This window comes from Nycticebus coucang, chromosome 9 (genome assembly GCF_027406575.1).
Source record: "Nycticebus coucang isolate mNycCou1 chromosome 9, mNycCou1.pri, whole genome shotgun sequence".
NCBI lineage: Eukaryota > Metazoa > Chordata > Mammalia > Primates > Lorisidae > Nycticebus > Nycticebus coucang.
In genome coordinates, this window is record NC_069788.1 from 129,035,583 (window position 1) to 129,051,307 (window position 15,725).

Here is a 15,725-nt window from a genome sequence, read left to right on the forward strand (position 1 = left end):
ATGAGGTGATCATAATGCCATGCTTTAGTCATAGACTATTAGGATTGTTATTGTTTTTAAATTAAACAAGTATCAATCCATAGAAATCTGAGAAAAATAATAGATTAGCAGCTGGGAATCTAGATCAGCCTTTCTGCCCAACCTTTCCCATGGGTCCTGGATCTTCTTTTAAAAAGAAAAGATACCGCAGAGAGTCCATTACGGTTTAAAACGGAAACACATAATTAGAACAGGATTTGAACCCACGGATGTTTGCCAGTCTTTTTCTTAATTTTAGGAAGGAATAACTCTCCTAGTAAAGAAACCTGTGTCTGAAGTTCCACAATTCTTTCAGTTTCATGTCCACTGCTTCCATTAAATTATTTTAAATACTTTTGAAATATGTATATAGTCTTATTTTATAAAAACTATTTTTATTGCCTGCCTAGCCCTTTAGCTTAATTTCAATGCTGTATGTAGACATGTCAGATAATATTTAGCAAATATTAATTAACATTCATTAACTCTGGGTTGTAGGATTAAGGGTGACTTGTGGCTTTTATTTGAACTTCTCAAATGAAAATTTTTATAATGTGTATGCACCATTTTTATAAAAATAATAAAACCATTATTCTCTCCCAAAACGTTGAAATATTACCTTATAAAGATTCTCCTGAGAATAATACATTGTGAAAAAAGAGACCTTTATTTTCAGAGTAACTGACTATCTACCTTGTATGCTACCTACCTGATAAGAGTTTTCTTTCTTAAGAAAAAAAAGAAAAAAAACAGCTCCCCAGCTAAGCCAGTTTTCCTACTGGATTTCATTAGAATCCATAGAAATATTTAATGTTGTAATATTTGTACAATATTCAAATGATAATGAGTCCAAATGAAGTGCCAATTTTGATAAAAGGTAGTGTTGGTATGCCTTTATTTAGATGTATAACATTGTCTTTGCCAAATGCCATTTTCAAAAGGCAAGTATTTCTTTTAATTACTGTGGCTAAAACAGTTATTTCCTCTGTGTATTCTGAGATGCCTCACTCTTTAACAAATGTTTTAAACTAGCACCTTTCAGAGCAGATTCCCCTGAAGTGTTTCCACAGGCACTGTAAGGCCAGTATTAAATTTTCAAAATATTTTATTGGGTAAAAAAAGCAACTATCTTTAGGTTATACTCTCTGGAAAGAGTTTCACCTATCAGTAACTTAGGTGCTGGGCAAGCTGCCACACACAGACAGGTGAGAGCTGACCAAAGCCCCAGGCACACATGTATCAATCCACTATCTTACTAAGCATCCTGTCAGATGAATTTATTGAGCCCAGTGAAGTTCTCAAAAGTGATCTTTGCAGCACAAACAGAACCATGTGGATGGATGGTTCTGATCAAACTCTATTCCTCTGAGCACCCTGTGGATTGAAGTAGTATTAATAGTGTAGGCCTCATGATCAGAATGCCCTATTTTAAGGACCCTGTTCCATCCTGGGGCAAAGTACTGACTCTCTCAGCTTAAGACTCCCAGTTTCTTCCTCTATAAAATGAGAGTAACCGAAAGTCTCATGGAGGCTTAATTAAGACAAGGTATGTACAAAAGCTTAGCAACTGACACACAGCTGATATTTAAGGACAATCCAGAAATGATGTATTGATGATGGTGATGACAACAACAACGCAATAGCTTGGTCAAGGTCAATGGCTTGAGGGTACAGGGCTCACCTCCTGGGCCATAGGCATGACTACAGCACCTCACCTAAAAAATGCAAACATTGAACCCTAATCGTTTGTACACTCATATTAATCTGAAATTAAAAGAGATCAATGGCTTGCTGTGAAATTTTGTTCTGTCCATAAAGAGAGAACCTATGTGAAAATAACTTCGGAATAGGTATAGTAGGGTGGCTCCTGTGGCTCAGTGAGTAGGGTGCTGGCCCCATGTATCGAGGTTGGTGGGTTCGAACCCAGCCCCTGGCCAAACTGCAACAACAGCAAAAAATTAAAAAAAAAAAAAGAATATGTATAGTAGAGTTACCTTTTATGACTTAACAGTAGGAAGTGAGGCGGAGAGTGTATGGATAGAGTGGAGTTCTGGAAAGTTCTTGAAGCCAAGAGAGAGACGTTTTACTACTTAATTTGCCACTTACCACAAAACCTTGGGCAAGGCACTTAACTTCTTTGCACCTCAACATGTCCAAGGCACACTGAAAAGCTCAAATGAGATTTTTTTTATTTGCAGTTTTTGGCTGGGGTTGGAATTGAACCCACCACCTCCAGTATATGGGGCCAGCGCCCCACTCCTTTGAGCCACAGGTGCCACCCAAATGAGATGTTTTTTGCAGGATAAAAATCTGTGAGTGTGAGGGAGCTGTTGAGTCCACACAATCACCAACACAGATGACTCGTATCTTTAGAAAGGTCATTGAGGAAAAAGCCACCTATCCCAGAGACAGACAGTGGAGCAGTGGGAAGCTGTGGAGAGGACAGCCCATCCTTGCCGCCAGCCTCTGGCATGACTACCTGTGTCCTGACAGAAGCCTCAGTCATCACCTGTGAAATGGGACGCCACCAGAACTTACACCTCATGGGATCTGCGAGGATTACACACACCACCACCAGTAAAGCACTCAGTAACAGTGCCCCCTAAATAGTAGTTATAATTATACTGATCTTTAAGGTTATTATCTATATAGGTAAATATATAGGTATATATTTCATTAGGTTACGGTTTCATTCTCATTTTGTTTTCATTGAGTACATTGTCTTTTGGTTTATTAACTAATATTTGGTATTGTATAATGTTAAATTTTTTATATTTTATATAATTTTTAAAAATTGGAAGCAGAATCAGTGTGAGGTAGTACAAGGTGGACTTCAGCCTCTCTTTAAACATTCTTGTCTACAGCTGGAATCATGTATATGATTAGGCTCCTTATGCATTATACACTAGTTTTTATGACACATAACCAGTTTCAGTGAAGTGTTCATGAAATATTCAAGCTACTGCAATTTCTCCATGGCATAGTCAATAAATGGGAAAAACCTGAAACTTACATCATTTCCTTCCCAAGCCAAACCTCCACCTCACAATACTTCTACAGGACATTGGTGACAGTTGGATTGACTTCTTTTAACTACATTCACAGCTGCTCCCAGATCACACCCATGTTATCATTTGTTTCTGGGCCTCTGCTGGTCTATGGATTGGGCTGCCTAAGAATTATTACACACAAGGGGCTCCGACTCTGGTTACATAGTCAACTCACCTGAGGAGTTTTCTAAACACACTCTTGCTTGGCTCAATTGGTCAGACAGTCTAGGGGCAGACCCAGACACCCTTTGTTTTTTTCAAGCTTCCCAAATGAATCAATGTAGAGCCAAGGTTAAAAACAACTGTTTTGTTTTGTTTTGTTTTTTAATAATACGGAAACTAAAATGAAGGAGAAACACAGAAAATGCTTAACAAAATAAATCTTATTTTAGTTAGTTTAGATGAGAAGTTTACAATGAGAAGAAAAAAATATAATTCACTTCTTACCATTTCTCTTTTGTGCTTATAAACCCTCCCACCCAGTTAGATGTAGTCAGTATTCAAGATAAGGGCTTTGTTCTATTTGACACAAGGAAATCAATGGTACTGAAGACTACCAAAGGTCGCCAAGTATAAAAGATCCTCAACGATCATCAATTAATCTTCACAAGTAGCTGTACACTGTAAATGAAAATGATTGTATTTCAATGGGAAAAACTACGACATTTTGTGTGACCTGTTGACAAATGTCTATCAGAGAGAAGGTCAACTGAGGCAACTGAGTCTAAACCCACAGGACTGTGGGGACATAGCATCCTATATCTTACACAAATAAAACAGAAAACCTGCCATCTTTTCACATCTACTTTTGTTAAAAATAGAAAAATAGAAAATCACAGTCGAAAAACTAGCCTTAATGTCCAGCTAAACTTGGTATTACGTCAAGCCAAGGTTGTCCAGTGTGTGTATCAAATAAACTGGGTGGGTCCAAACACATCTTAGAAATGTTACAAAGAATCTTCACCACTTCCTTTGATATTAAACATGCTATTCTATACAGTTTCCACCATTCTCTAAAATATTGTGCCTCCATTGCCACATATTTCTTGTTTACTGGCTTTTAAATTTATCAGGTCCATCTCTTTACTTTTGACAAGTGTATTTTCAATAGATCCACAGAATTGGAAGCAGATGATCGCTGCCACCCAGTCCAACGGCCAAGAGGCAAGGCAAGCGCGCTTTAAATTCTGAGATTTATGTTTTTCTTTAAAAATATACTATAGAAAACCCCCACAGAGGCATCAAAGAAAAGACATCCTATTCTTCCTATAATGTAAAATTACAAGGAGGAAGATGCCAGATTTGTAAAAAAATTCAGCTACTGCTCCAGAGTATTCTTGATCCCCTGAGGGATGCTGCAGCACCCTGCAGGTTAAATCAAACGTGCCTTCCTCAGAAGCATATTTGTTAAAAATTAAAAGACACTTCGTCTGACAAACACCCAAGTTACTACACACAATTCATTCTTGTAAATCATTTTTTTTTCATAATCCATATATTACTAAGCAAGGTGAATGGGAGAATTTTAATGTAACAAAGGAGAGATGGAAGTGTGAAATATGAGGCTGGATAAAAATGGCTGAAAAGCAAGCGAGGCTGGAGGGTGGCCACACCCAGTGCTGATATGGACTGTTCCAAAATAAATCTGTTATACGCGGAGGCCACCGGCACTGCTCCTTGTTTCCCTCCATTTATTCCACAAATATCCATTATTAATAAATAATAGTTACAGGTTACTCCGTGACAGACAAAAACATCAAAATATTTCAAAGTGAACCATCCTAATATGTGGTTACGCCATCATATTTTCAGGACTTGGAAAGCTAGTCTGCATTTCCAGTTTTCTTTGTGTGACCACAAGTAACAACCCTGAAATGGGTGTGTCCCTCTTAAAAGGATGCTTTAGAGCCCTCTCAGCTAAGGGTTCTGCCAGGAGATTTCCACCTTTGGGCAGATGTAAATGCGCTGGGTTGCACGGAACAATAAGACAGCACTTGAACTCCGGGATGAGATGAGCATTAAACAAGTACCAAGGGTCAATGGCTCCCCAAGGAACTCCCAGAGGAGTTGGTGAATGATGCATTATTTAAAATACTAGCATTACAAATAAGAAAACAAAGGGGTGGAGGGGGGTAAAAAAAAAAAGAAAGAAAGAAAGGAAGGAAAAAATGAAACACCATCCATGTTGATTTTTGAAATGACAGTTTTACTCCCCCCCGCAGAAAGCTCCGGGGTCTAAGGCATGCACAGGTCCCACAGGTGAGATGCACAATGGGCGAGTCCGGGTCCCGGGCTCCCGTCACCTCGGGCATGCACTACGGAAAGAAAGCGAATACCCTGACTTTTCCAGTTGCTCCACACACAGTCCATCTTGGTGGAATCGGCGGTGGCCTGCATGCTGCGGGCTCGGGGGCTCGCCTCGCGGTCCTCGGCGGCGTGGGGCGTGCGCTCAGGCGGCGGAGCCCAGGGCAGCGCTGGGCTGGGCGGCCGCGCGGCTGTGCAGGGACTGAGGCGGCGGCGGCGGCGGCGGCGGCGGCGAGGGCGTGTCGCGTCGCGGCGCCGCAGTCTGCGTGGCCCGCAGCCAATCAGCGCCGCACGGCCCCGCGCTCGCCCGCGCGCGCTGGATGCGGCGCCGCTCCTCGGCGCGACCGCGTCTCCCGCCGCCCCGGCTACGGCGAAACCGGTTCTGACCCGGAGCGCACTTACTGGGCCAGGATTCGGGGAAGTGTTGGGGAAAAGGGCCAAAGGTGCGGGTGCGAGTCGGGGGACGCGCTGTTCTTGATTGGTGGGGTGCATATTCTAGAAATTTCTAAGAAACCTGTTGGACGAGACCGAGTGGACGGCAGTACAAATGTCAGGTTTGCAACATAATGTCCTCTAATCGTCCCCAAGATTCACTCACCTCTCCCTTCCCTGATGCTGGAAAAACCACACTGAATTTTAATTTCCTGGAATCTTCCAAAAGAATCGCCAGAATCGCCTTCTCTTTTGGGAAATTCCACAGCTATCCAGAACCTTGGTTGGCAACTGCCAGTCATTGGAGAGAAATCTGCAGTTCATCGCTGAGGGCGTGTCTCTCTCTGTTTGCCCCTTTATTCCCTCTGTTGGTGGACTGAAAGAATAAATACAGGAATATGGTGCCTGCAGGCTCCAGATCAAAGCCCCCAGACTCTGGCACATGGAGTCATTGGTCACTGCAGTGACAATCCAAGAGTGGTCAGTTGTATGGACATTCAAAACAACTCAAGGAAGCAAAGGGTATTTTGTCTGAACAGCGTCATCTCTGGGATGGGAGGATGGCCTCCGCGCCCATGGAGGCAAAGACTCCCAGGTTAAAACGCAAAATGACCAAGGAAGAAACAGAACATTGGGTTCTGGTCTTAGGGCTAACTACTTCATCAGAATCTACACCAAGACCTTGAAAGAATGGACAGGGGATAGGTGTGTTCTGATGAGGAAAAGTTGGAAATAGCAAAGAGAAAGGACTGGAATGTGGGCATCGTCTAGAAATGAAAGTCTGGGTGGAAGGGGTCCCTTGAGGAGCAGGGACCCAGCGTAAGTACAGAGGATGTTTTGGGGACCAGAAGGGTATGCAGAAGGCAGAGTTCCAGGCACAGAAAACAGACTCCCCTCATCAGTTTGTGTGGTGGTCTTACCCACCAGGCTTTCTCTCTCCCTACTGGGGAGTTCCCAGAAGTGTTTCCTCCCAGACTCAAATCTACAGTGACACCTGCTGTAGCAGCCAGGATGTAAGGAGAGCAGTCTCAAGGCTAGGCTTGTAGACATGATTTATTGTTCATTTTTATAAAGCATATACACCTTGGGATCATGTTTATTCTTTCCAGAATACATGCTTCAAGAGCAACCAGCTGGGCCCCCATACAGCATCATGATAAATCGGAATTTATTTTGTTGGAAGCTTGAGGCCTGTCAGGGCTCCCAGGGGGTTGGTGGAACATCAGTGACGACATTATTACAAAGCACTTTTCAAACTGTATCTGTACAAATACAAATTTATTTATATTTCCTCCCCACCCCCTTTTTTCATTACTGTGGTCAATTTTGGGAATCCACCACAGCAAAACAATGAAAAAATTGGTAAATGGTGACAGCCGGATTGGCACAGATAATGCAGGACCAGACACAGAAGAAATGGGCATGCAGGGGCCAGGTGGCCACAGGTCTGAGTAGTAATTCTGTTGTAAATGAGGGAGACACTGGACTAACTTGAGAAGTCAGATAATTTGTCCAAATTAGTAATTTTCCAGAATTGATAAAAGACATACGTTCCAGCTTGTAACAGTCTGATGGGCTGTAGCAAGAGGACGAGGAAGAAATCAATACTCTTACTGCATCACCAGGAGTGGGGGTGGGGTGGGGTGGGGTGAGTGCCTATTGTCACCCTGGCCTTTAAAAAAAAATTTTTTTTTTAGGTGTGATCCTTAGAGCCTTAGCCACTAGGAGGCACTGCCAGTCCATTGATAGCCCTGGTTGTCAGCCCTAAGCCCACAGGTACCTGTGGCATGTTAAGCGTCCATGCAGTACCAGAAAGGCTGGACACTGTGCTTGGGACAGCTGTGTGGTGTGTACTGCTGCTCTGAGGACAGGCTGGGAGCAGCAAGGCCATAACAGGGCACAAGCAAGCAGACTTCTTGGCTCACTTGTTTTTATCCATCAAAGTTGACCTTGGAATGTCAGCTTGGGTTAAAGACCAAGTTATTTCCAGTCATGCTAAGTCTGAAGAGAGAAGTTGGGTGCACATGAAAAACCAAAATAGCAGGTTGAAGGGTGAGGAAGTAGGATGTCACTGGTAGATGACACAGAGACTCACACTAATAACATTAGAATTGGGGGGCTTTAGATTGTTGCATACATAGGTGATAAGAGAAACATTCATGAACTTATTTAAGGAAAATCAGGAATGACCTGAATTGTAAAAGTTTTGTCATGTGGGCTTTGGCAAGTCAATTATCAACGCTTGGGCTCTTTCTTATACAAATAAAGCTTTAGATCAGCAGTTCTCAACTTGTGGGTCATGACCCACAGGAACTGTATTAAAGGGTTGCGCCATTAGGAAAGTTGAGAACCACTGCTTTAGATGTTTGTTTCTATGAAATGATAGGAATTTAATTCTCATAGATGTTGTAAATGGGTGCTTTCTTTGCACAAGTGCACACACAGTATTAATTGAATGCTCTTGCCAAGATCTAAACGATAAAATGGGTAGAAAAGATATGTAAATTTTCCTTAAGTGGTGACAGAAAACAGAAAGCAAAATAAAGCTTGCTAAAAGCAGGCAGGAACTGCCACTATCTTTAAACCAGTAGAGAACAGACGGGCTTTATCCCCAGCCAGCTTAGATTCTTGGTTGGGATGCCTGCCAGGAGAGGAAGTGATTTCTTTAGATTTCAGGATGAAATCATACATTAGGCAGTCTGTTCTAAGGAGAAGCAAAATAGGTGTGTTTTATAATCTCCTGCCAGCCCAGGAAGAATGTTGAAGGCAAGCATGTCCAGAGTGTGTCTCCTGTGGCAGCAGGATTTTCCTGATGAGAACCAGTGGCATCTACATCATTTTCCCAGCAAATATTTACTGAGCACCTACTAGGTGCTGGACACTGATCTAGGCATAAAGCGAAGTTCCTACCTTAAAGAAGTTTATATGCTAGTGTGTGTGGGAAGGTGCAAATAATAAAAGGTCAATGTATAGTATAATATGGCACTTGTGGACAGGTGCGGGAAAAATAAAGCAGGTAAAAAGGATCGGGTGTAGGTGGGGTGGAAGTTTGCTACTTTATAAGGAGGTTCAGCAAAGTCTAACTCAGATGGCAAAACTGGAGTGGACGCCTGAGGGTCAGCAGGAGAGCACTCACAGACTCACCGAGTGTGTCGTAACTGGTAAACAACATCGGACAGCTCGTGGAACTGCTTGATTTTCTTTTTTCTTTTTCTCTGAGAAGTACAGCAATGGGAAGAAAAGGCAGAGAACCAAAAATATACTTCAAAATGATCAAAGAACACCAAGAACTCTATGCCATATGGAATGACGAACTTTAAAAAGACAACCAGTTTGGTATATAACTCATCATACCAAAATAATGCAGGAATTGTAGAGATTCAAACAATGCAAGAACTTGCTATTTGCCCGATGCTTTCTCTTGTGGAATAGGCTTAGTTGTTACAAAGTCCCTATGAGGAAGATAGTGTTTGCCCTCCTTTCTTAATTGATTGATTGATTCATTTGTTCATTCATCCAGAAACATTTATAGAGCCCATGCTTAGTGCCTGTCTCTGTAAATGTTATACAAAGGTAGCTTCCCCCTGGAAACTTGAGTCTAGTGGAGGGACATTTACATAGATAAACAAATAAATGCAATCAACCAATAGATGTATGAGCAGAAGAGACTGGGTATATAAAACAGTGATTTGAGAGAAGAGGAGGTATGAGAAAAGGGTTCATGGAGTAGGTGATAAACGAGCTGAGTTACGAACAAGAAGTAAGCATCACAAGTTTGAGTCATGGGGCCTTCCTGGCAGGCAGACACGGATCGGGAAAACTTCATCACCGACGTGTGCAGGTGCCAGGTTGACTCCGGCCTGAGTAGTAGTTCTGTCAGTAAATGAGGGAGACAGTGAAGGGGCTTAAAGAGTGCGCTAACATGAAAAGTTGAGTAATTTGTCCAAATGAGGAATTTTGTAGAATTGATAAAAGACAGACATTCGACAGATTGTAACAGTCAATCAACATTTGGCAAAACAAATAGGAAGAAATCAATACCTCTATCCACATAATAGACTCTAAAGAAAAATCTGCCAAAGGTGGTATTTCAGGAAGAAGACAGAACCTTCAAGGAGGAAAGGAGATGCATGGAAGGACACTGAGCATAAAAATGGTGATGGCTAATTTGGGGGGTTAGAAAAGAAAGGCAAAACTAAAGCAGGAGGGAAGACAGAACCTGCGGTGGAAGATAGAGGCATTCTAAGGTTCTCGCATTGCTCAGGAGGAAGATGGGAGTAATAACTTTAGTCTTTGACATGTAAGATTTGTGAATTAAACATTTCAGTGGTATCTCTAAAAGAAAGTAACTAGAACATATAACTTGGAAATGAATATAATGCATAAACCAGGGAATTAATAAATTCAATTAAACAGAAATCAGCAAAGGGGAAAATTAGAAGGAAAAAAGAAAAGAACTGGGGCATGGCAACCACAAAAGGAAGTACACTTAAGTCTTCATTTAATGTCCTAGGTAGGTTCTTGGAAACAGTGGCTTTAAGCAAACAGACATATAGTGAAACAATTTTTTTTTTCTCATCAGAGTTACAATGAACCTACCTTGAACAAAATGACATCATTTGAGAACCTGCTGGTATGTCTTCTCACTTAAAGGCACAGTTTCCATGGACCCTATTTTAAATATGTCCAATGCCAGCTACAAATATGGAAACTATCAAAGTAGATGAAAAGAATAAAACAAATGCTAAGCCAAAGGATGTTTACAAAATGAAATCCCAATACGTCATTGAAATGGGAAAGTTGAAAATAGAAATTTAAAAGACTAAAAAAGGCTAATAAATGGAAATTTATTAACCAGGTTAATAAATGTGTAAATTAGTTCTGTTTGTCAATTCTCTTCAATCTTCTAAGTGCACGCAGGCATACCTTAGAGATTCAGTTCCAGACCACAGCAATAAAGTAAATATTGCAATAAAATGAGTCACACGAATTTTCTGGTTTCCCAGGAAATTAATTTTCCCATATAAAAATTATGTTTGCATTGTACTGCAGTCTATTTAATGTGTAATAACATTATGTCTAAAAAACAATGTACATACTTTAATTAAAAAGTGCTTTGTTGCTAAAAAAAAAAATGCTAATGCTCATGAGCCTTTAGTGAATCTTAATCTTTTTGCTTGTGGATGGTCTTGCCTTAAAGTTAGTGGCTGCTGACTGATCAGGGTGGTGGTTACTAAAGGCTGGGGTAGATGTGGCAATTTCTTAAAATAAGATGATAAAGTTTGCTGCACCCATTCCCTCTACCTTTTATGAAAAAAATCTCAGCCCGGCCAAAAACTGAAAAAAAGAAAGAAAAAATCTCTACAGCGTGCAATGCTGTTTGACAGCATTTTACCCACAGAACTTCTTTCAAATTGGAATCAATCCTTTCAGACTTTTCTGCTGCTTTACGGCTTAAGTTTATGCCCCATTCTAAATCCTTTACTGTCAGGTTAGCCACGTCCTCAGCATCCTCAACAGATTTCACCTCAGGAAACCATCCGTAAGAAGCAACTCCTCAGTCATTCAGGTTTGTTCAGGAGATTGCAGCCCTTCAGTCCCACCTTCAGGCTCCTCTTTTTTTTTTTTAAATTTATTTATTATTAAATCATAGCTGTGTACATTAATGTGATCATGGGGCACCATACACTGGTTTTATAGACCATTTGACGTATTTTCATCACACTGGTTAACATAGCCTTCCTGGAATTTTCTTAGTTATTGTGTTAAGACATTTATATTCTACATTTGCTAAGTTTCACATGTACCCTTGTAAGACGCACCGCAGGTGTAATCCCACCAATCACCCTCCCTCCCCTCCCTCTCCCCCTTCCCCATATTCTTAGGTTATAACTGGGTTACAGCTTTCATATGGAAGCCATATATTAGTTTCATAGTAGGGCGGAGTACATTGGATACTTTTTCTTCCATTCTTTTTTTTTTTAATTAAATAATAGCTGTGTACATTAATGCAATCATGGGGCACCGTACACTGGTTTTATAGACCGTTTGACACATTTTCATCACACTGGTTAACATAGCCTTCCTGGCATTTTCTTAATTATTGTGTTAAAACATTTACATTCTACATTTACCAAGTTTCACATGTACCCTTGTAAGATGCACCGCAGGTGTAATCCCACCAATCACCCTCTCTCCGCCTACCTTCCCCCTCTTTCCCCCTTCCCCCTATTCTTAGCTTATAACTGGGTTGTAGCTTTCATGTGAAAGCCATAAATTAGTTTCACAGTAGGGCTGAGTACATTGGATACTTTTTCTTCCATTCTTGAGATACTTTACTAAAGAATATGTTCCAGCTCCATCCATGTAAACATGAAAGAGGTAAAGTTTCCATCTTTCTTTAAGGCTGCATAATATTCCATGGTGTACATATACCACTATTTATTAATCCATTTGTGGATCGATGGGCACTTGGGCTTTTTCCATGACTTAGCAATTATGAATTGGGCTGCAATAAACATTCTGGTACAAATATCTTTGTTATAATGTGATTTTTGGTCTTCTGGGTATATACCTAGTAGAGAAATTGCAGGATTGAATGGCAGGTCTACTTTTAGATCTCTAAGTATTCTCCAAACATCTTTCCAAAAGGAATGTATTAGTTTGCATTCCCACCAGCAGTGTAGAAGTGTTCCCTTTCTCCACACAGGCTCCACTTCTAAAGCTACTTCTCTTGCCATACACACCACATCTGCAGTTCCTTCCTCCACTGCAGTCGTGAACCGCTCAAAGTCATCCATGAGGGTTGGAATCAATTTCTTCCTGTCTCCTGTTGAGGTTGATATTTTGACCTCCTCCCATGAAACACCGATGGTCTTAATGGCAAATCATTTCCAGATTTCAATATGACAACTATTACCTTACAAAATGCATTTCTTAAATATTAGGCTTGAAAGTCAAAATTACTCCTTGATTCTTGGGCTGCAGAATGGATGTTGTGTTAGGAGGCATGAGAACAACATTAATATCCTTCTACATTTCTATCAGAGCTTTTGGGTGACCAGATGTATTGTCCATAAGCACCAATATTTTGAAAGGGATCTATTTCTGAGCAGTAGGTCTCAACAGTGACCTTAAAAGATGTGGCAAACCATGTAAACATATGTGTTGTCATCCAGGCTTTGTTGTTATTGATAAAACACAGGGAGAATAGATTCAGCATAATTCTTAAGGACCCTAGGATTTTCAGAATAGTAAATAAACACTGGGCTCGGTGCAGTGACTAAGGCTTGGGATCCTAGCACTCTGTGAGGCCTAGGTGGAAGCATTACATGAGCTCAGGCATTGGAGACCAGCCTGGGTAATAGTGAGACCCCCATCTCTACCAAAAATAGAAAAATTAGCCATGCATTGTAGAAGGTGTCTTTGTCCCAGTCACTCAGGAGGCTGAGGCAAGAGGATCGCTTGAGCCCAGGAGTTCGAGGTTGCTGTGATCTCTGATGATGCCATGGCACTCTACCCAGGGCAACAGAGTGAGACTCTTTCTCAAAAAACAAAACAAAACCCACAGACTACAACTTAAAAGTCACCAACTGCATTAGCCCCTAACAAGAGAGGATCCTTTGAAGCTTTGAAGCCAAGCATTGACTTCCTCTCTAGCTATGAGAGCTCTAGATGACATCTTCTTCCAATGCAAGGTCACACTGATTGATACTCTGTTGTTAGTGTGGCCTCCTCTGTTAATGATCTTAGGTAGACCTTCTGGATAACTTGCTGCAGTTTCTCTATCAGCACCAGCTGCCTCATCTTGCATTTTCTGTTATGGAGATGGCTTTTTTCCTTAAACCTCATGAACCAACTTCTGCTAGCTTCAAATTTTTCTTTAGTGGCTTCCTCACCTCTCTCATCCTGCAAAGAGTTGAAGAAAGCTAGAGTCTTGCTCTGGATTAGCCTTCAATTTAAGAGAATGTTATGGCTAGTTTGATTTTCTAATCAGACCGCTAACACTTTCTCCATAACAATAAAAAGGCTGTTTCACTTTCTTATCAATCACGAGTTCTCTGGAGTAGCACTTTTTAATTAATTAATTAATTTATTTATTTATTAAGTCATAGCTGTGTACAATAATGCAATCGTGAGATACAATGTGCTGGTTTTACATACAGTTTGAAATATTTTCATCAAACTGGTTAACATAGCCTTCATGGCATCTTCTTAATTATTGTGTTCAGACTTTTATATTCTACATTTAATAAATTGGAGTAGCACTTTTAATTTCCTTCAAGAACTTTTCCTTTGCCTTCACAACTTGACTGGCACAAGGGGGCTGGCTTTTAGTTTCTCTCAGCTTTTGGCATGCCATCTTCATTAAGCTTAACCATTTCTAGCTGCTGACTTAAAGTGAGAGATGTGCAATTCTTCCTTTTACTTGAATGCTTAGAAGCCGTTGCAGGGTTAATTGGACAAGTTGTAATATTGTTAGGAATAGAGAGGCCCAAGTTGAGGAAGAGAAAGGCGAATGGCGTGTTGGAGAAGCAGTCAGAACACACCCAACATTTATGGATTAAGTTTTCCATCTTATAAAGGTGCCCTTAGTGGCACCTCAAAATAAAACCATTACAACGGTAACATTGAGATCACTGATCATCACAACAGTTATACAATAATAATGAAAAAGTTTAAAATATTGTGAAAATTACCAAAATGTGACACAGAGTGAGCAGATGCTGCTAGAAAATAGCACCAATATAACTATTAAATATCCATAATAATTAAAAATTAAAGATAAAGATGGCACCAATAAACTCGTTTAATGGAGGGTTGCCAAAGACATTCAACTTATAAAAAAAATCTGGTATCTGCAAAGTGCAATGAAGCTAAGTACTATAAAATGAGTTATGCCTGTAATTGAATCTTTTGTGAATAAGGATGGGTTTATTTCTTCCCTCCAGTCTTTATATAATACTTTTACCTTTTGGTTTTTTTTTTTTTTTTTTGGCTTTTTTATTTGAGTTTATTTGGTCCCTACATCACTTGTTGAAAATTCTTGTTTTTTCAATTCCAGGCAATTACATATTTTCCTGAGATTATGAGTAGAACCATGGTGAAGTTACATGGTAGAGATTTACAAAAAGTTGTGCCTTTTCTTCAGCTGAGCATGTCATGACATAATTTTTATAAACTTCTAATCTCATCTGTCAATTCTAGAATACAACAAGATTATTAACATATTTAAAGCACTAAAGACAGGCATATCTGAGTTTGAATCCAAGCTCTGTAATTATCCAGTTAATTTACCTTAAGCAAACAAACTCTGTGAGCATCCATTCCCTGTCTAAGTTGGGATAATAAGAACAATTTTATAGTTATTTTATGAGGATTAAATGAATTAATACATAATATTCCATAGAATAAATATCTAACAAGTGGTAATTGTTATTTTTTATTATTAAATCATAGCTGTGTACATTAATGCAATCATGGGGTACAATGTGCTGGTTTTATATACAATTTGAAATATTTTCATCAAACTGGTTAACATAGTTTTCATGGCATTTTCTTACTTACTATGTTAAGACATTTATATTCTACATTTAGTAAGTTTCACATGTACCCTTGTAAGATGCACCGTAGGTGTGGTCTCACCAATCACCCTTTTATATCTTTATCTTGTCTTGTCACACTGGCTATGACCTCCAGTATCATATTGAGTAGAAGTGGTAACAGAATAGTCTTTTCCTTACTCCTGACTTAAGGGAGAAAATGTGCTCAAAATTGTACAATTAAGTATGATATTGGCTTTGAGTTTTAGCTGTCCTTTATCAGATTAATATCGTATTCTTAGTTTTCTGAAAGTTTTTGTCATGAACAGAAATTAAATTCAATTAAATCCTTTTTCTAAAGCCATTAAGGTGACCACAT

General features: G+C 40.0%; 1 protein-coding gene across 2 annotated transcripts in view; it reads right to left on the reverse strand.

The window, feature by feature from the left end:
- The window catches only part of RTN1 (reticulon 1), a 285,610-nt gene that overhangs the window by 21,288 nt on the left and 248,597 nt on the right, over positions 1-15,725 (reverse strand). The window contains exon 1 of one of the 2 annotated variants that reach the window (XM_053601607.1): positions 5,405-5,716. The exons of the other annotated variant lie outside the window; for it this stretch is intronic. Within the exon in view, the coding sequence (XP_053457582.1) occupies positions 5,405-5,465 (61 nt within the window). The 5' untranslated portion in view covers positions 5,466-5,716. Of the gene's footprint in view, positions 1-5,404; positions 5,717-15,725 lie in introns of those variants that run through there. 2 annotated transcript variants of the gene reach the window in all.